The sequence below is a fragment of the Oryza glaberrima genome, chromosome 9 (assembly GCF_000147395.1).
Source record: "Oryza glaberrima chromosome 9, OglaRS2, whole genome shotgun sequence".
Taxonomy (NCBI): domain Eukaryota; kingdom Viridiplantae; phylum Streptophyta; class Magnoliopsida; order Poales; family Poaceae; genus Oryza; species Oryza glaberrima.
The window spans coordinates 11,014,234-11,036,033 of NC_068334.1; the positions used below are offsets into that span (position 1 = coordinate 11,014,234).

General features: G+C 43.3%; 2 protein-coding genes across 2 annotated transcripts; one reads left to right on the forward strand and one right to left on the reverse strand.

The window, feature by feature from the left end:
* Positions 1-13,008: 13,008 nt before the first annotated feature.
* On the reverse strand, positions 13,009-13,952 carry LOC127785051 (probable glutathione S-transferase GSTU1). Its single transcript, XM_052312474.1, has one exon. It carries the CDS (start codon positions 13,851-13,853, stop codon positions 13,170-13,172), a length of 684 nt encoding a protein of 227 aa, XP_052168434.1. The 5' UTR covers positions 13,854-13,952; the 3' UTR covers positions 13,009-13,169.
* Positions 13,953-18,948: 4,996 nt separating this feature from the next.
* Positions 18,949-20,158, forward strand: LOC127783953 (FCS-Like Zinc finger 6-like). The gene is made up of 2 exons (XM_052311109.1): positions 18,949-19,496; positions 19,603-20,158. Exons 1-2 carry the CDS (start codon positions 19,090-19,092, stop codon positions 19,772-19,774), a joined length of 579 nt encoding a protein of 192 aa, XP_052167069.1. The 5' UTR covers positions 18,949-19,089; the 3' UTR covers positions 19,775-20,158.
* Positions 20,159-21,800: the final 1,642 nt, after the last annotated feature.

The window sequence follows — 21,800 nt, forward strand, 5'->3', positions numbered from 1 at the left end:
CTGTTGATGGAAGTCTGGATCTATCTATTCTTATTTTTTTGGGCCAAAAACCTAATGACTAGACCGTTTCTGGATCTTCAGTCTCCACTAACGGGTGACATAATGACGACACACCTGAAAAAAAAATTGGATTTTTGCAAACAGTTCTCTTAGATGTACGCTTGTCAAAATTGATCTTTGTAAGTGGCTGTGAATCCGCATGCAGAAACGGTCGATTTTTATTAGTCTTTAGTCAATGGTGCCGGACCGTTAATCCGTTAGCAAAAAACACTTTTGGTCGCTAGTGAACACTTTTTTTAGCAGAGTTTGACGGGGGGATCGGGTAACGGAGCCAACAATATGACGGGCCGGCTAGTGCTAATCAACTATGGTGTTTTTGACAGCAATATGCAGAATGTGTAGACGTTTTTTAGGTTTGAATTGGTTGGAAACTCATCGTCCTGCCGGTTACCATTTGCGAATAAAATTCCCGTTCCCAAGTTTTGTACACGCCTCACCTGGCGTTTTTTCTCCTTGGAAAGGCACCTTAATTTTTACTTGACAACACATGTAATCGCACGTGAGAACTAAGATGAGAGATCTTGTGTTTGAAACCCACATCCAACATATATTTTTTTTGACTTAGTAGATCATGGTCTTTAATCTTTGATTTGCTGGTCACGGATTTTATAACCAGGATTAATAGGGTTTTCAACGTGTATAAAAGATGAGTTGTCGACCGGTGCACCTGTCAAATTAACTGCCTTGCATCCAAAGCTACAACTACGGCTGATCCTGATCCTATCCAATATTATTCTAGACTAAAATTAAAAAAAGTTGTTCCATCGGTGTGCTCCATGCTCCGTTTCAAAGATTTTGGAAAAAAACATTGCTGAAGTCGTGGAATCAGAACACAGCCCAAAAAGGCCGTGTTTAGTTACAAATTTTTTTTTCAAACTTTCAACTTTTTCATCACATCAAAACTTTCCTACAGACATAAACTTTTAACTTTTCCGTCACATTGTTTCATTTTTAACTAAACTTTTAATTTTGATATGAACTAAACGAAGCCAACAAGGACAATATTCCAAAAGGCACCGCCGTCAACAGCCGAAAATTCAGAACAGGCGGCGAAGAGCAGCACTCACGCGTGATGATTAATTAACAGATAAACAAAACTGGTTTTGTTACCATGCACGATTTCATATAACATCAGCTGGCTCGCGAGACGCAAAAGCATGGGGATCAGGTGTACGTACGTTGGAGTTGGACTACACGTCTAAACGTACAAATTCAAGTGCAAGACATACGTACTTACGCAACTGAGATGGACAACGTGATGACGGTATATATACACAGACACAATTAATGGAGTCCGAACTACTCCTCTAATTGAGAATCAATTGAAATGAAAGCATTTCTCACCTGCGTGTGCGACGGCAGCTGGGTCCTTGCGCGCTCGATCATATGTCGATCAGGTCGTGCATGACTGGCACGTCAGAAACGACGACCACCTTGCCCGCTGCGCTCATTTTAATTTTTTTCTCCACTAACTTTGTTTAGTAGCTACTGCTTCAGCGAAGACAGATGCATGCTTTCCAATCTGCAAGTCTCCCTTTCCAATTGTCACTCAAAAATGAACTTAAAAAATAGTTACTTATTATGTGATTTCACAATAAATTTAATCCTAAAATCATGAAAGCTAAGCGCACGGTAACAAGTAGGGGTGAAATAGAATGTGTATTTCTGACCGCCCAACCCAAGGCCTGTGGAAAGGATGGATATTGGAGAGAAAAATGGATATCCAGTAATATCCTAGTTCGAATTCGATCGAATCTGCAAAAATAAAAGGTTAGGATACGGGAAAAATTATATCCTTCCGTATGTCCCATATTATCAAAAGTATATGGAAACATACTATAAAATTCATCCACAAACATAATAAAATACTGATTAATCACTATTTTATGAGCACACAAGTAATATTGCATAATCTTTTCCTTGATGTACTTTTTTAACACTCTAATTGCCTCCCTAGATTTAATATTTATTAATTAAAGATACAAATAAATACGCGTTCCCGAATCTGATTCCGAGTAAAAATTATATATAAAATAGGATACGGGATGAGGATTCTTAAACATGGGCCTAATGGGTAACTAACTATTTATGGGCTCCATCATTTGGATCCCTCAAATAGGTGTCAGTTTGAATCGTAAAACAAAATATAGACCATCCTCAACTTCTAAATGCAGTGTAAACTAAATCCCTCAGTGGTTTTGGTTGGTGGTTTTAGCTGACGTGGCATGTTGACCCAGTTGTTTTTCTATGTGGTGTTTATTATGTGGCATCACAATTTTTTTTTAAAAGAAAGTGGGACCCACATATCATAACACCACCTTCTTCCTCTTCTATCCTCTCCCTCTGTCCCATGATCCCATCCTCTTTGTTCGGAGGTTTTTCCTCTTCTACCTTCTCCCTCTCTCCCATCTTTTCTTTTAGCGGGTAGATGCGCCAATGAGGAAGCAATGGAGGGGAGGGGGAGCTCCGATGCGGCAGCGGGGCACTAGAAGCTGGAGGGGGAACTCCGGTGCGAGCTTGGTTTGGCAAGAGTGACGATGCGGGTGAAGACTGAAACCATCGGTGACCGATATTGGAGACCAGGTGGGTAGGGACATTGCCATATCCCTTCGCTTCCACACCCTCTTTCTCTTGGTTTGCCTGCCTTCTCCTCAAGGTTCTCCATGTCGCTGGCAAAGGACGGTTTTGGCTGCCCTCCCAAAATCCTTCCAACTCGATTGGTGGCGGCAGGTGAGCCGGCAGAGGGAGCAAATCGATGGGGACGACTGCGCCATGGCCTCCTTGGCCATGGTGGTCCCTACGACGAAGATGAGCAGAAGGGTGGGAGGATACCGAACGAGCGCAGGGGCTTCTCAAGTGGCGGCTCCACGGCAAGTTCTTCCCGCCGTTGCCCTGACGGGATACCAAGCTGGGTCGCCATCTTGGCAGTCTCTGCAGGCAAACTCTGTGGGGGCGGAGGCGGCGATGGGGACTCTGCATGCTCTGCTTCGGTGGGCAGGAACGAAGACTGGCGGCAGCCCTGGAAGAAGTCATCATAAGCCATGGGCAGAGCATTGTTGTGTTCAATGGGAGGGGGGCACTGACATGTGGGTGATGAGAGAGAGGTTGGTTTACTGACATGTGGGTGATGATGAGAGGGGGGCACTGACATGCGGGTTCCACGTGAGTTTTTATTTAGTGCCACATCAGCACCACGTCATTCAAAATCACTCTCAATACTTTCTTTAAGACTATATTTACACTAATTTTAGAAGATAAGGGATACGTTATACCCATTTTATGGTTTTAGAAGATGAGGGATACATTATACTCGTTTTACGGTTGAGGGACGTAATTGAAACTGAGCCAGATAAGGGATGAAAAGTGAGCCTTTTCCTTCTGCAAATAGGCCGACCTAGAAATGGTGAGATTTATGGCCCGATTTTCCACAATGGTATAGTGATGAAGTACTGCGATAGTGCCAAACAATTAAGCGAATGGTACGCAGGCGACGAGTCACATATATATGATGCCAACAACTGTAGGATTTCCTAAGATGAGTTGTAGTAAAACAGAAACCTCAATTTTTTCAGGATAAAATAATTAACTAAATGATGAGTAATGAGTAGTGCGTGTGCGTTAACGTTACGTGTGATGACCGTGGAGTTCATACCGAGTGACCTCAAGTACTAGTCGTCAGTTGGTTATGTCGCACGTAAGTGTACATCAAGTACGATTTTGTCCTCCTGCTGGTTGTGACTGAAATTAACAAGCTAGCAAAACTGAAAAATGCAAATTACAATTGCCTGCTGGAACTTAATTACACGCATACTTATGCGGTCCTCATTTGACCCCACGGGTTTGAAATCTTGACGTCTCGGTACTGAATGATGATGCGGGCTGTGGTTAGCTAGTGTTTATTAGCGTACGTCATATATGTTTCTGTACGTGGAGACCGGGAGGAGTATATAATTTGATCCATTCCTGAGATCTCTGTCTGAATCTCGATCGATTAATTGTTTTTTCGGTCTGTTGTTTTTTCTCAGACAAACAAAGTCAAGATAGAGACACGACGGTCGTCTCGTCTCCCCCCAGCTAGCTGCTTGCTGTATTTGGTTAATTTTATAATGGAATGATCAAAACAATTAGGGAAAATATATGTAATGGTGTCGGGATGTTGGCGTGCAATGGCACAGCAAGTGGTGGAATATTTTGACCTCCGCACGCGTACGAAGTAGTAGAACCTCGTTTGACACACTGTTTCGACCGGTGCATCGTGCAAGGGCGAGTTAATTTCGGATATATATCGATCACACAGTGCCCCGCCTTAAGCCTTTTATTATCTCCTCGGCGTGGAGAGAGATTCTTGTTTCACGGATTAATGGGTGTGTTTAGTTCCCGAAAAAGTTAAAAGTTTGAAAAAAGTTGGGAGTTTGAAAAAAAAATTAGAAGTTTATGTGTGTAGAAAATTTTTCAATGTGATATGATAGATGAAAAGATGGGAATAGGAGAAAAACTAAACACGGCCAATCGTAATCGTAGAAGGCATAACATATTACATATCTCATATCTCTAATATGGATATATAAACACTAGCTTGTCTCTGTCCTTGGCAGTTCTGGTGTCTTCTCAAGTTGACGTGAAAGTGTGCCTCATCGGAAATTCAAGACAATCACACTAGTAATGATCTGCATCTTAACAAACTAGACATCCACACAAACAACACAGAATATGGCCCAATCTAAAATTTGGCAATGAACATTTGCAAGATAAGAAAAATCAAGCACAACCTATAAGAGTCAGAAATGGTGGTGGCGCTCGTGGGTGAAGGAGATGGTGGAGGACGCCGGTGGTTGGGGGGAGAGGGCGTGGACACCGGCGGTTGGGGGATGGAGGCGGCGGTAGCCGGATCCTCGTACCAGAACCCCGTGGAGGCCGGATCCAGCGGCGGCTGTTGGGTGGGCGTTGGAAGACGACAGGGGCGGATCCGAGGTTTGTGGGCGTAGAAGTTGGTTGCGCCGTCGATGGAGGCAGTCACTCGTCGTCTTCATCGCAGCCGCCGTCAGCATCGTCGTCATCGTCGCAGCCACCATCACCGTCGTCGTTGTCGCAGCTACCGCCGCCATGGCCGCTCGCTCTCGCCCGCCTAAGCCTGCCGCCGCCACTCCCGAGGGCGGAGACGGGCAGATCTGCTGCCGCCGAGCCGCCGCCGCCTCCCCTCCCGCCGGATCTGGCGGAGGGGAGGGCGCCACCGCTGCCACCGTCGGGCCGCCACCGCCTCCCCTCCCTTAGTCGGGCCTCCAGATCTGGCGGACGGAAGGCGCTCCCACCATCCGCCGCTTCCTCCTACCCTCCCGCCATCTACAGCCGTTGCATCTCCACGCCGTCCGCCGCCACCACGCCTCCCTTCCCGCGCCTCCCCTCTCACCTCTGCCGGATCTGGCGGGATGGCGCCGCCGCCCCTGCCAGGCCGGCGCTGGCGCCGCCGCTACACGCAGAGATATGGAGAAAGGGAGAGAGAAGTCGAGAGAAATGGAGAAAGAGAAAGAAGACAACCTTGTCTCTTCCGAGTGTGGGCCCCGTCGGGAGAAGAAATATCTCCTCCGGCTCGGGTTGGGAAGGTTGGTGACGGCTTCGAGTATATATAGTGGGGACAACTAACCTCAAACGGTTTAGGGTTTGAACCCGTTTGAGGTGAGTAAACCTCACCTCTGACGGGCCATCCGGTTGCAACTCGTCACAGGTAACTAGTCACCTGTGACGGGCCAGAAGTACAAACCGTCAGAGGTGAGGATTAACTCACCTTTGACGGGTTCCGTTTTCGACCCGTCATAGGTGACTAGTTACCTGTGATGGGTCGCAGCTGAATAGCTCACCGATGACGGAATCTTTTAGGACCCGTCAAAGGTGACCATCATCACTGACTACCACTTATGCCCGTCACAGATATGTCGTCACAGGTGTGAGGATCTGGTGTAGTGAGAAGAGGCGCCATCCTTCCGCTCTTCTTCTTCTTCCTCTGGTCCGCCGCAAGATCAGCTAACACGATGATGATCATGGTCACCAGCTGAGCGGCCAGGTCGGAGTTGATCAGCTCTGGTAGGGCAGTGACGACGCGGCGGTGCGGCTTGCCGTCGCCGACGTCCACCGCGGCGGACGCCGGCGGCAGGGAGGAGTCAGTACGTGTCCCATGAACGATTCTTGTGGACGGCATGGAACAGTTGAAATTAACAGGCTGCAAAAATCAGCGTCAACATGTATAGCAGTACAGTCGTACAGGAGATCGACATAAATTCATCCGTAAATAGGTCAGCTTAATTAATTTGGGCATGGGTCTTTAAAAAGGAGAAAATGACAAACCCTGTATGGATAGGATTTATATTTTATAGGCTAATTTAGTTCTAGTCAACACTAGATTGAAAATGCGGCTCGATCTCTCACAGGATCGATGCGCGCACGTACGTGTTCTTGCACTCATTTTTCTAGCTTCCTCTCGTTTCGTGGTGTCTTTTGCTGTATGTAAAAGATATATATTTATACATGCGTAGAATGGTCAGATTTTATATATATATGTTACCGCTTAAACATAGTGAACTTGACCTTTTCATCAGTTTATATGTAGCTGGAATTAATAATATTCAAAGTACATGTACACTTTTTTTATGTTATTTGTTGGTTGGTATTATGGTATACATATGTACGGTTATTAGCATATCGCCGAAACTTGTGCACACATGCATACGTTCCCCCCAAGCAAAATGAACTGAGGATGGAAACGTTTCCTATATAAAAACCCTAGCTAGCTAGTAGTTATAAACTGCGTCCTCCTCAAAGCTCTCTTCGACCAAATTAACAAACACATGAGATATGAGGGCTATACCTGATGGTGCTGTGACTCCGAGCCAGCTGAAACAAAGGTCGGAACGGCGCCGACGACGACGCCGGCCGTCGTCGACGGGTGAACGCGGCGACAGTAGTCGTCGTTGTGGATGAGAGTAGCAGCATCGGTACGCACAAGCACCGGCCACACACTAGTCAAGCCGGCGTCGTCGTCGTCGCCATCCAACGGGCACACATACGGTAATAAGAAGCACACAAAGGCGAGAGACAATAGTGCAGTCAAGCAGCAAAGGGTACTGATCAGTGCTGGGTTTGATCGACGAGCCATGGTGGCTGATTAACTGACCGACCAGCTCTATTGCAGTACGGCTATGTCCTGTCTGCACTCTCTGGAGATCACTTGGAGAGGGATGAGGAGCCGAGGAGGAAGTTGCCCCTATTTATAGGCCTAGTGTGGAGTACTCCCTCTGTTCCAAAATAAGTACAGTTTTATATTGTTTATATCCAACGTTTGACCGTTCGTCTTATTTAAAATTTTTTTATGATTAGTATTTTTATTGTTATTAGATGATAAAACGATGAATAATACTTTATGTATGACAATTTTTTAAAAAAGTTTTCAAAAATTTTTCAAATAAGACAAACAGTTAAAAGTTAGACACGGATACCCACGACTACACTTATTTTGGGACGGAGGTGATAAGTTAATTTGTGAGTTTTGTGTCCAACGTTTGACTATCCATCTTATTTTAAAAATTTATAATAAAAATTCACTCATAAAGTACTATTAAGGTTTTATCATCTAACAACAATAAAAACATTAATCATAAAAAAAAATCAAATAAGACGAACAATCAAGTTTTGGACACAGAAACCTATAAATGAACTTATTTTGAGATGGAGGGTGTACCATTTATTCTAGTTAAGCTCCATATGTGACGTATCCTCAAGAAAAAGTCGGTGGTTTGATATATAGAGGTCTTGACTTGGTTTATTTGCAAGGGAATAAGACAACGGTGATTAGTGGATAAACACAACAGTAATATGCACGCGGCTTTACCATATTTTTGGATTGATGCAGCAAATAAAAAGGTGGACTATAGTTTTAGCATAGACAGGATGCATGCATTCTTTTCAATCTGCAAGTCTCCCTTTCCAATTGTCACTCAAAAACTAGACTTAAAAATAGTTACTTATTATATGATTTTCACAATAAATTAAATCCTAATCATGACAGCTAAGCGTGAGGTAACAATCTAACCTTTCCACAGGCTTTGGGTTGCGAGAATCCTAACGAGCGATCAATCGCTCCGGGCGATCAATCCCCCTCCCTTCACTTTTCTTTTTTGGCACCGCATTATTTTCCTATTTTAAAAAATTTATGCACCTAAAGTTTACACGTCTAAAGTTTATACACTTAAAGATTACAGACCCAAAGTTTATAAGTCAAAAGTTTATATATCCGATTCAAATTTAAATTTGAATTCAAATATTTTTTATATATAGTATATTTATACATCTAAAGTTTATAGACCCAAAGTTTATAAGTCAAAAGTTTATATATCCAATTCAAATTTGAATTTAAATTCAAATATTATTTTGAATTTGAATTCAATTTTTTATATATAGTATTTTTATACACCTAAAGTTTATAAGTCAAAAGTTTATATACCCGATTGAAATTTGAATTTGAATTTGAATTCAAATTTTTTTATATATAGTATTTCTATACACCTAAAGTTTATAGACCCAAAGTTTATAAGTAAAAAGTTTTATATATCCGATTCAAATTTAAATTTAAATTCAAATATTTTTATATATAGTATTTTTATACATAAAATTTCTAACTTTGTTTTTTTATTATTTTTAAAATTTATGGTGTAGTAGGAAGAGAAGAAGGGGAGAAGGAAGGGGGAGAGGACATATAGGGGGATGGGGGTGATCGCTGCCAGCGATAACCCGCCCATTAGCGTCGCCCCTTGGGTTGGGCGGTTAGAAATACGTACATATCCTCTTTCACCCCTAGGAGCCGGTATGAATAGTGCACATATCACTCATCCCGTATCCCGTATCTTGTTCTCGATTTATATAGTTTTCCTTAGAATCGGATTCAGAAACATATATTTATTTATATATCTAATTCATAAATATTAAATCTAGGGAGGCAATTAGAGTGTTAAAAAATGCATCAAGTAAAAATTTATGTAATATTACTTGTGAGCTCGTAAAATAGTGATTGATCAATTTTTATTATGTTAATTTGTAGATGAATTTCATAGTATTTTTTCATATATGTTTGATAATCTAGGACATAGAGAAGGATATAATTTTTCCGGTATCCTACCTTTTTCTTTTCAGATTCAAATTTAAACTAGGATACCGTATATCCATTTTTCTCTCCTACCCGCGCCATTTTCGAATTTAGAGAATACCATGATCGTCCAACCGTATCCAACCCGATTTCAACCACAGTAACAAGTCGATGGTGCATGAAATGGAATTTGTATTAGTCATCGACTCAAAGTAAGCAATAAAGAGGAATAGATTAGTTTTCAGGTGTGCAAGGGTGTAACGTGACTGAGACATGTCCATTGCATGCATATGGCCATATATATGGGTACGTGGAGGTAGCGAGTCTGGCGATACATTGTGCAATTAGTTGAGCTAACAAGTACATAATGCATGCATGATGTGAGTTAGTATCTATACTACATAACAGGCCCGTTGCATATATACAGGTGGGGAGTCATATACAGATGAGAGGAACACAGAAATGACCGGAGAGAATCATGACTTAAGTCTTCAATTCGTTCAGTATAAAATACTTTGTGTGTGATCACCTAATCCTTTGGCTTTACCATTAATAGTCCACCGATCAAGCGCGTATACATGATAAGGTAAACCAAAATTGAGTCATTGTCAGTCGCGATCCAACCAGCCATAATAATGATCCAGTCACACTATAAGAAAACGATTTTTGCGACCAAGCTCTTATTTTTCGTTGGCGAAGTAAAAAAGATCAGTCTATAAACAGATTTGAGAAAGATATATACTTCTTAAGAATTCCGTTTATAAAAATAAGCTTATTTTTATAGGAAACAGATCCACATGTCCATTTTACATTAGCAATCCCCTCTCCTTTCACCCATTAATTAAGTCTTTCCTCATTCCTCTCCTCATGTCCTCATTCCTCCCCTACTCCCCATCTCATCATTCCTCTTCTCCCCTGTCTCCTCTTATCTCCTTCATCATGAACGTGCGAGCGGGCCAGTGGCCAGCTTGACAATGGGAACGACAGTCTCCGCGGGTGGTTAGCAAACGGCGAGAGGGCGGCAGTTTGCCTTCAGAGGAGCACGTGAAGATTATAATGATGCTACCAAACCGCGCAGCACTAAATCAATCGCGTTGATGTAAGGTGTAGTGGGCCTCAGCAGCAGCGACGATGACAAAGGAAAGCCACGCAACTGCTAATCCAGTGTCCCTGGAGCCGTAGGGGTGGATCCGCCGCCCATTGGCCTCGGGTGCAGCGGGCCTCGGTTCCAGCGACGATCACAACAGCGCCAAGCCACGCGGTGGTGGATCAAGTGGCCTCGACCTCGGGAGGCCAGGGCGGATCCACCGCCGCCAGCCTCGGGTGAGGTGGAGTCTCAGTGATGACAACGACAACAACGGCGGAACAACGGCAGTGGCGGATTGCATTGATGATGATTGGGACGGATTGCGGTAGTATAGATTGGGAGCTAGATTTTTTTTTATTTTGTTTTGCATGCGGTTGGCTTAACTTGACCATTCGTGGAATCCATTTTCGTGCGTGGTTGTACCGTCCATTTGAGAAAAATACCGATTTTCGTAGATAGTGTGGTTCAGCCGTTTGTGAAAATGTGTTTTGGCTAATTAATTACAGGTCTGACGAGGCAATACCAGGCGAGATATCGATCCGAACCAGTAGACGGTGTTTGGCCTCTTTGGGAGCAAGTCCTATGTCCATCGCCCGTTTATTTGGATCTATGTTCACGTGTACGCTAAAAATCGATAGACCAATTCAGTGCCGTTCCATGAAAAAAAAAACAGACGACGCTGTCCTTCTAGATGATGGACGACAGGACGAGCCCACAAAGCACGACAACGATCCTCGATCCACGAACAAACAGCCGGTTAGTCATCGAAAATAAGCTACGCCCTCTCAATTTCAAATATAGCGTGGAACTATCTTTTTTCGATGTTTTATAATATAAGACTTATATGTAAACATTTAATTAATTAACTAGCGTATCCCTTCCTCCAGATTCATTTTTGAAAATCCTTTACTCTCTAAATCACTAAATACACAGAGTATAAATATGTACCGTAAAAAATACCCGTACGTTACAACGGGAAAAAATAAAAGTACACCAAATATTAAATAACTTTAAAATGACATTATTTTTCATAACATGGTGTAACATATGTTTTCTTTCCGTGTAGAAGCACAGTGTATATGTTTTTTTTTCCATATATTTATAAATTATTTTATTACAGTAATAAAGAAATATTTATTCATATTTGTGGCTTAGAAATCAACACATTAATTGAAAGAAAAAATACACCGTTGATCATAGGGGATCTAGAAAAAGTTTTGGTCCATGTTTAAATATAATGATGTAGATTTATCAAATATAAGCTCTATATTTATAATTAGAATTAGATTTATCCAAGTCATGATCTCATACCGGCCAGCAAACCGAACTGTTTTCTTCGTGCCAACATAGATGGGATACAGCTGGGGTTTGGAAACATGAACACACAATAAATAAAAGGTCATTTCAGCAATTATTTAATTGAAAAAAGGAATCAAAATCCTCACTTTCAGGTTTGGGCTGAATATGGTAAAGTCCTGACTCCCTCCCTTAGTCTCTTCTGTTTCCTGTTTCTTTCTCCGTTAAAGTACAGTTTGCGTCCTACTTCAATCGGGCCTAGGAAAAGAAGTCCCAGCAAAAGTGTAATTTATCTCCCTATCGCTACAGTAACTTCTTCGAGCTCCAGCCGAGCTAGAGCCAGCCTACACCCGACGCCACCCCAATCCCGCGTCCGATTTAACCAAACCCGTGGAGATAATCTCAAAATAATTGAGGGTTTTTGTTCTATATCTCCTACTCTATCTTTCCTCTCGAGAAATTGAAGGAAAACCGCCGTCAGAACTAGTTAGGGATTTTATCTGATTTTAATAGTTGAGGAAGACCTATAACCGATTTTGTGGTTCAGGGATACCAATCGATCTCGACGTGTAGTTGAGGGAGGCAAATACAGTTCTTCCTTTATTAAACTCGTAAGCAGGATTCCTAGACATGGGCCTAATGGACAACTAACTATTTATGGGCTCGATCTCATGCTGTTTCTGCAAATAAGTCGGGCAGGAAAGGAATAAGTTCATCTGATGTCCCTTAACTTATTAACAAATCCGATCTTAGTCCTTCAACCGGAAAACCACATACAAGGGATCCCTCAACTGTCAAAACCGGTGCAAAATAAGTCCTAGGACGGTTTTAGCTGACGTGGCCCCTGTGTGGCTAATTTGACTCGGTTTTCATTTGACGTGGCAATTCTGTGGCACATGAAGCAAAATTTAACAATTTAAAAAATAAAACAAAATACATGGGCCCACGTGTCAGTAGGGATGCAAGCGGCCAACCCGCAAATATACTTATATGTTAAATAAAGAGTAATCTGCGGATTTTCGCGTCATGTCTCAGCTTGCGGTACTTGGGGGGATAGGTGGACTTTTTCTTTCCCCGAGTTGGTCTAAACAGAGAGGCTTATGGGCCCGCTATTTCGGAATAAGAACGTAACGCACGTGCGGCCCATGATCAGGTTGACACAGCCCAAACTCGTCGGCCCGATGCACACATTGGCTTAATGGGCTTCATGTAATGGGCTAGGCTTCCCTTGATACCCCGAATGTCCTTTTTAATTTTTACCTCACGAGAGGACTGAGGACGAGGTGTCGCACCGCACGTGCTGCAGTCAACCCTGCATTTCATTCTCCGGGGGATATCTATTCGTTTCGTACAATACGTACGACGACCCATAAAAACAAGTACGTTAAATTGTTTTGATTATGGACAAACAGAACGCGCAATTCAAACACACAAGTACACAACTGCACTTTCTAATTTATTCGTGAAGCTCAAGCACATACATACAGGTGATAGGTAGGAGCAAAATCACAACGCGATAACCAAATACAGTAACAATAGATACTAGATCATATATATGCTGCGATTGTTAACCAAACCAAATCTGGAATTCTCACTCTACTTGGCGCCAAACTTGCCCTTGAGGTAGAGCGCGAACTCGTACACCTTCTCAGGATCAGTAAGCGTCTTGGCGACGCTGTCCCTCCCCTTGCATCGCTCCCCCCACGCCACCAGCCGCGGGCAGATCTCCGCCACGGCGAATCCCGCGAGCCTCTCGTAGGCGTGGAACCACGCCACGAACGGCACGAGCACGACGTCGAGGTAGCCGAACGCCTCGCCGCCGAAGTAGTCCCCCTCCCCGAGCTCCGCCTCCAGCGTCCCCAGCGCCTCCGCCATGTCCCTCTTGGCCTGCTCGTGCGCGGCGTCGCCGGCCCTGAGCTTCCAGAGGCGTGTCTGGCAGTCGAACAGCTTCTTGTCGACGTAGTCCGCCCAGAACCTGGCACGCGCGCGGGCGTATGGGTCGCTGGGGAGGAGACGCGGCGACTCCTTCTTCTCCGGCTCCGGCGGCCATGTCTCGTCGATGTACTCGAGGATGACGAGGGACTCGCAGACGGGGCGGCCGGCGTGGAGGAGGACGGGGACCTTCTTGTGGACGGGGTTGGAGCGGAGGAGGAGGTCGCTCTTGTCGGCGAGGCTCTGCTCGCTGTACTCGTACTCCACGCCCTTCTCCGCCAGCGCGATCCGGCAACGCTGCCCGAACGGGCTCACCCAGAAGTCCAGGAGCACCACCTCGTCCGCCATTGCCGGCCGCCGGCGCTGCTAGCTGCTCGTCGGAGAAGAAGATTGGAAGAAGAAGCTGGTAGTAATGTGGATCAGTGAAGCTAGCTGCTTCTGCGTTTTGTGTGTGATTTGGAGGTTGTTCTGGTGAGCTTTTATAGGCGATGGAGATGTGTGTGGCTTGCGTCAGCAGTGACTGCTATGGCTCAGTTGATTATTCCAAAAGGAGGCTTCCTGGTTCATGGGTGTGGCCTATTTTGGCATATACATATATGCACTTGGATTTTGACAATACAAATGCATAACTAAAATTCGTCATATTTTTTGTTATGATGTTGTACTAGATGGTTTGAGGCAATACAAAATGTACATACACATATGTGTGCTTCCAAAATTGTTTTACACCAACGATAATAGCTAGAATTTAACTCCTGATGAAGTGATTATTACCTAGATGCAATGGTGGGAAAAATATTTATTGCAAACTTTAAAACTATCATAGAAAAAATAAAAATTTAAGATTTATCTACGTCACTATAAGGTACATGAATAAATCTCAGATGATTTTTCTTAAAAAAATATATATACTATAGTTTTTAAATTCGCGCTATGATTTACATTATATATTTTTCTGCCTACTCTCTATTCCTAGTAAAAGATAAGTAAGTCATGTATTAGTTTTTTACCTGCTAGGAGAAAATTTACATACAGATTGTTTCTTGCTGTGATATTGCGTCCGCTAATACAGAGTAGGCCGGTGCTTCCTTAATTTTCTTTGTTCTTTTCGACAAGGATATGATATGCTTCATCAAACGTGTACACACGAGTACCAAACGCACTCACCCAGTCTCTCCGGCAGTAAAGAATTTTAGTACTTAATTTTGGTGTGTGCTTGCAGTTCCAGATTGTTCTCTCATCCTTGACCGCAGCGGCGGCGTCACGGCCTGCGTCACGGTCTGAATTCCCTGCTTGCAATTCGTGGATGTTTTGTTGTGTGATCTGTTGATCTGTTCTGCTAGCTGTTGCCTCCTCCTACCTGCTCCTGTTTTTTACTAAAGCACGTGTACATCTAAATTGGATCTCAAATCAGTACTCTAAAATGGATCAAGAACGCAAGATACCCCAATTACAGTGATAAAATGAGGATGACTTCTGAACTGAACCTCCTGGTATAGCATTCGAGGGCAAATAAGAGTCAAGTAATGTGACCAAAGCTACAATGGCTCACAAGCAGGGGAAAATTTTTCTTTTCTTAAGGTTGCGGTAGATATACTCGATGGTTCCTAGATGGATGGATGAACGAGCTGTAAGAAATCCCATATTACGATCGACTGTTGTGACGTTAGGCATGAGCAGGGAGATGACAGGACAATGTTGAATGATCCTCTTTTCTGCTTGCACTCCAAGTAGCATCTCCCAATTCTTCTCTCTCTCTCTCTCTCTCTCTCTCTCTCTCTCTCTCTCTCTCTCTCTCTCTCTCTCTCTCTTCCTTTCCTTTTTTGGAGATGAACAGTAAATAGTGACAAATATTTAGAACCGAGGTATTCCGAGAACATATCAATTATCTCAAACAATGAAGAAACTTATTAAAAAAGTAATGCAGATATGCATCAACTAACAACAGGTTACCCTAGCCTCAAATCGATCTGACACAAGTTCACTCACTCCGTATGATTGCTATCACCATTCACCAACATGTTCAGGTTCCATGGACAAATGAACCAAGGGTAACATGTTAGAGAAATATGCTAGATATATAGATATATAAGAGGTTGCTAAAGTTAGCGATCACAGAAGCATTGCCGAGCTACTGTCAGAACCATTCTTGGTTGTTTTCTTTCTAATATACCGACGAAGCTTTTGCATGTGCTGGAGGAAAAAGAAAAGGCATAGCTGTAAGAGCTTGAGAAAGATGCAGCACCAGTCCAATGGCGATCTCTGCTGAAACGACTCTCAACCCACCAATGATCCTAGAAGTTCAGGCTTCAACGAAACTGAAATTCGGTTTGCGTTGTCGTAACGGATGAGGCTTTTATGTTTTCTACGCATAACGAGAGCAATATTCAAATCCTTCCTCTGGCAAAGCTTCTCCGGGAGGAGTCGCGACGGTGGGTGGTAGAACGGTAGAACCGTGCGGGGCTAAATGTTCTATTGGGCTTTTAGCGTTAGGCCTATCGAAAGTGGCTCTATCCTGCAAGGGCGTTGGGCTGGGCCTGCTCGACAGGCCCACCAAGCGAGACGGCCCACCTTACAATACTGTAGTACTAGCAACTTATGGCCTCCGCATCACTCCACTCCCCCCCACAGAGAATCCAGTTAAAAAGCACGAGGGGAGGTGGGCCCAGAGGAATCCCACCTATAATCGCCCGCCACGTGTGGGACCCTCGGCGTCAGGTGGGCCCCATTCTCGCTGTTCCTGTTCGTCCTGCCTTCCCAAAACCGACGGCGCTACAGCGGCCGAGCTGACCACCGTACGATACCCCACGGCCCGCCCACACCGACTGACGCGTGGGCCCAGTGAAACCCGCGTGTACGCGAGGGCCGCGTGCGGCAAGCGATTTGGGTGGGCGCTGGAGGCCGACCTTTCCCCACGCGTGGCCCACGACATTCTACCGGTCCAAGTCGTCCAGCTCAGGCCGGGCCCACTATCCCGATTCCCATGGGGGCGCTTTATTATGCCCCGGGGCTTTTAATTGCTCAAGTGATTTTCCGGAACTTTTGTTTAGGTTTAAGTCTATTGGATTAAGTTTTTATGTTAGCTTTCTTGGTTAAGTAAAAATGTTTGTTCAACCTAACTTTTTGGTTTAATAGCATAAGATTAGACTATAGCTTTAAAAAAACCAAACGAAAAAATTAATTATTTTTTTAGGCTTGGGATTTTAAGTTATCTTTTTGGCTTATTTGATTTATAAGCTAATGGATTTAAATCATAAGTTTAATCGTGAAGTTATAACTCTACCTCACTTAAGTCAAAGAAAAGTTTTCTAACTTAGCTTTTGGCATAATAGTGTAAGAGTGGCTTACCACTTAAAAAAACGAAACAAAAAAAGCTATTTCAGTGTCCATAATGGAGTACTTGTTTATTTAGGGTTAAACTTTTTGACTCATAAACTGGCTTATAAATCTAAACAAATAAGACTTTAAAGTTTTTTGGTTGAGAAGTTGGCTTATAAGTCTAAACAAATAGGACCTCAGTGTTGTTAGTATGCTAATATTCCTTTGGGCCTGTACCCTTTTTCATATAATATAGCAAGATTATAAGAACGTAAGATTAAATTTGATACGGTGTTTAGATTCGTTATACTATGAAGTATTTCATATGATTTATAAATTGTGATATTATATGATGGAGGGAGTACTAATTTCATAATTATGAATCAATTTGTGATTCTTTGATATATTTTGGTGGGAAGAAATCTCAATAAGGTCTATTTTTTTCTAAAAACGAAGGGTTGGTTTGGTTTGTGGCCTAAATAGGCTTTACCAAATTTTGTCGGTGCCAAATTTTGGTAAATTTTGGCATGATTAATTTTGGTAAGGCAAAGTTGTGTTTGGATTGAAACCAAAATAGGCTAAGTTCACTATTGAAATGACCTATTTTCTTATGCATGCCAAAATTTGACTTCAAACCAAATAGACAATAAACACTATTAAAATTACCAAATATTGATAAGCCTAATTTTGACCTCAAACTAAACCAGCCCGAAATGCATATATAGTGCTTGACTGTTTGGAGCGTTCACAATGCCGTTGTGTCACTCATAAGTGAAGTGTAATAATGGAGTGACAAGTATTGCTTACAAAATATTTTGCGCATGAAAATAGCATCATGTACACAAACCTACACGACCAAATGTGATCTTTGATCAGAAAATAAGAGGAGATGCTCGAGTTTTGGTAATTTTGGCTAAATGTTTGTTTTAAAGAAAAGGCACCAAGCATTTATATGATTGAAGGGACCTGTGAAATCCGAGGAGTAAATTATTTTCCTATCGTCTTGGTAGTTAGGCATAATGAGACAAACAACCTTTTGGCAAGTTCATAAGTTTTACGTGTAGTTTAACTAAGCTAGTTAGACTGAGGTTTCTTTGGTGAAACTTACCCTGTTTCAAATAGTATATTTTCAGTGGATGCTTACATCTACGATTAATTATTCTTTCAGTGATAAACGATATCTCTATCAACAACGAACCACCCATGATGACTTTATCAATCTCTAACCTAGTCTTTCAGAGGTGTCCATAGTGTAGGGTGTACAAGTGTAAACTTCGTCAATCACAAGATATGCTACATTTATTGTGATGAGTATGCGCACATTGTTAGCATCTATGTTTATACTGTGTTCATTAAAAAAAAATTAACAGCTTCTTTGGAGCAATGATTAAAAAACACACCAGAATATTGTTTTACTCCACCTTATTGCTGTAGGATTTGAAAACATATAAATATTTATTTAGCGCATTGAATGGTTTTCATGAAACAAAACTTGTGAATTTTGGAGGCACATTCGATAGCTATTGCTACGTTGCGCTGCACTTTTATGCGCGGTTGTGCTGCTTGCTGCTGCAGTTGGCTGCGGCATAGCCAGCCAACACAGACCCTATATTCCTTTAATTGTTCCAAACAAGCTAACATGAAATTTTTTCCAATGATTAAAATCCTTCAATTTTCTTTGAAATTCCAAAAATCTTAAGGAGCCCTAATAATTAAGTTTGGTTGCACATACATGACAACTGGTATGTGCACCGCAGAGAACCCCACACCAGACTCAGCTTTCATGCATCGAGCTGCTCAATCACACAAAATTTCTCCCCATTTATGAGATATCCCAATCACACTAGTAAATGTTGGTAGTGCCACTACCAATATACAAAACCAACCAATAAAATTTAAAATAAAAATTTAAATAAATTCAGCATCGACAGCTCCCCGACCGAGCCAAGATGCGAACAAAAACGCAATCATCAGTCGCGAACAAAAGAAACACAATTGGCTCGAGAGAACGAACAATCAGTGCAGAGCCGAGCCCCCCGCGCTGACGTGGATCCGACGGATCGCGGGATCCCGATCCGACGGCCCAGATTCCCTCTCCCGCTTCTTTTATCTCCACCCCCTCCTCCCAGATCCTCTCCTCCACACACGCTCGCCGCGCGCACGCACGCTCGTCGTCGCCGGCCGCCGCCTCGTCGTCGTCGTCGGAGAAGGAGGAGGAGGAGGAGGCCGTCTCTCTGCGTTCTGGCTGCTCGCCTGCGTGCTGGTGATGATGGTGGGGAAGAGGGGGAGGGGAGGGAGCAAGAATAACCCGATGAGGCGGACGACGAGCATGACGGAGTTCTCGCCGCCGGACGTGCTTGCGGCGGTGGTGGAGGAGGAGGGTGAGGATCTCGAGGCCATGATGATGGTGGTGGGTCAGAACGGCGGCGGCGGCGGAGACGGGGCGCAGGACTGGCTGGCGTCGTTCGGCGGCGAAGGCGGCGGCGGAGGAGGAGGAGGAGGCGCGCCAGGGCAGGACTGGCTGGCGGCGTACCGCGCGCGCGCGGCGCCGGCGAGGGCGGGGCTGAGGCGGAACTCCGCCGACTACTGCGCCGTCGAGACCGCCTCGTTCCTCCGCGCCTGCGGCCTCTGCCGCCGCCGCCTCGGCCCCGGCCGCGACACCTTCATGTACAAGTACGAACAGTCGAACACCTTACACCTCCTCCTACTCCTCTTCTAGTTCCTCCATGAATTCATCCATGGCGCCCACGGCATGTCTAACGCACTGTGCGCTTCGCAGGGGAGAGGCGGCGTTCTGCAGCCTGGAGTGCAGGCAGCAGCACATGACGCAGGAGGAGTGGCAGGACAAGTGCGGGGTGACGTCCATGAAGAAGGAGGCGCCGGCGCCGCCCAACGGCCGCCGCCGCTCCAGCAAGACCACCACCGGCGGCGGCACGGTGGCGGCGGCATGATCGATCGATAGCCACAGCCTCTAGCTACCTAGCAAGAACGCGGAGCTCATCAGCGTCACATACCTAAGTATACTACAAGTTACAACCACCATGCACACGGCTCAATTACGACGACGACGACGACGACGAAGAAAGCAAAGCAAGAATCGATTATTAATCCACCATTATTGTATGGTTCGATCGATCGATCCATCGATCTGCCTGTAGAGAGATACCATTAGTTTTGATCAATCCATGTATGTATCACCTGATCAGTACTTGGATCGATCGAGATGTTAATTAGTTTCAGAGTTCTTGCCGATCAGTGATGGGTTGATAAATTGATTAATTGATCATATATAATGTTGTGGGGAATCTATGGCCTCCTGGAACAGAGGAATTTCATATGAATTTTGTGAGAATTGGACTTTTTTTTTGAAAAAAAAAGCTATATAAAAGGTTCTTAGAGTTAGTGGTGCAGATTGTTTGTCTACAGTTTAAGCACGAAGAATCGATCGATGTCAAATAAAAAAGAAAAGAAAACAGAAAGAGAAAGCTTGCGATTCTTCCTTAGTTGTTTCTGTACGTGTTCATGAGACGGCCACCAGCTTGAGCCACTGAACCATGTCATTAAGGTGATTAAGCCAATCCCGTGATTTTCTTAAGTACTAGTATAAAGCTTGGTAATTAAGCTCTCTAGCTATGGATGCTTGTCACATGGATACCGATGTGGCCATTACTGCTAGAAGCCACTTGCCTGCAGCTGCAGGGGACAAGCTGAAGTAAATACAGAAATGCTAACAACTCTCATTATTTTAATGTGCAAGTACAAGTTGGTACATCTCCAGAATCAGGTTTCAGTGAAAGAAAGTACTCCTACTACTTGTGCGTCCGCATCTTTAATCAGATGCATCGGTTCTGAAGTTCTGATCAGTCTGAAACTCACATCGTACGAAGCAATTACTAGTTAATTTGAATTTAAGATTCAGTTATCACAATCTTACTACTAGTATTATTTTGCCCACATGTGATTAAATATATACTACCTCTGTCCCAAAATATAAATATTTTTAGCTGATTCATAGCTAAAAGTTATTATATTTTAAGACGGAGGTAGTATTATATATAAGCCGTAACCTACAGCTAATTATAACCCGTAACCGCTTATTAGAAATAAAATTATGCGTAAACTTTTATATATGTGTTCTTAGTAGGCTCAGTTCAGCGGTGGGAGATTGTGAGTTTGTTTTGTTTTTCGTCCGCACGCTTCCTGAACTACTAGACGGTGTATTTTTTTTACAAAAAAATTCAATAGAAAAATTTCTTTAAAAAATCATATGAATCCATTTTTGAAATTTAAAATAGTTAATACTGAATTAATTATGTGCTAATGGCCTACCTTGTTTTACGTATCTTCTCAATCTCCTGTTCTCATCTCATCTCAATCAATCTTCTGTTCTCATCTCATCTCAAACACAGCTTAAAGGTCAATATAAAAGAATAAGAAATTTTTTTCATGATTTTTGAGATTGTACGTGTACATACTAAAAATTTTACACTTAAAATTTTGGTAAATCAAGCTATCCAAGACTTGGAGATACCAAGTTTTGCACTGAAAAATATAATATCTCTCGATACCTTGCTAATTAGGACAGTAAGGTTAACTAAAAAATAATGTACAATGACGAAATATCGGAAATAACTCTAAGAGAGATTTGAAATTTAAATTTTAGATGCAACTGAAATGCTGAACAGTATGTACTCCTACGTGCTTATACATTGATAGTATTTTTTTTGCTTCTCCCTGAACGAATTTTTACTGCTAGAAGAGGCAAGGTAGCCGTCATGCCTTTGTCTCTATATATATATGGTGGTACGGCCGTCGATGTGGACACCTAATTTGTGAAAATGCTAAGTGCAGGTTAACGCTTTTGGGCTATTTGGTGCTCCTGCCGTACGCCGATCGATCGGCTACCCAACCAAAGAAGCAATGTTCCGTTGTTGTTGAGACAGGTTCCAAAGCATTTATTTTGCATGATTCTGATGG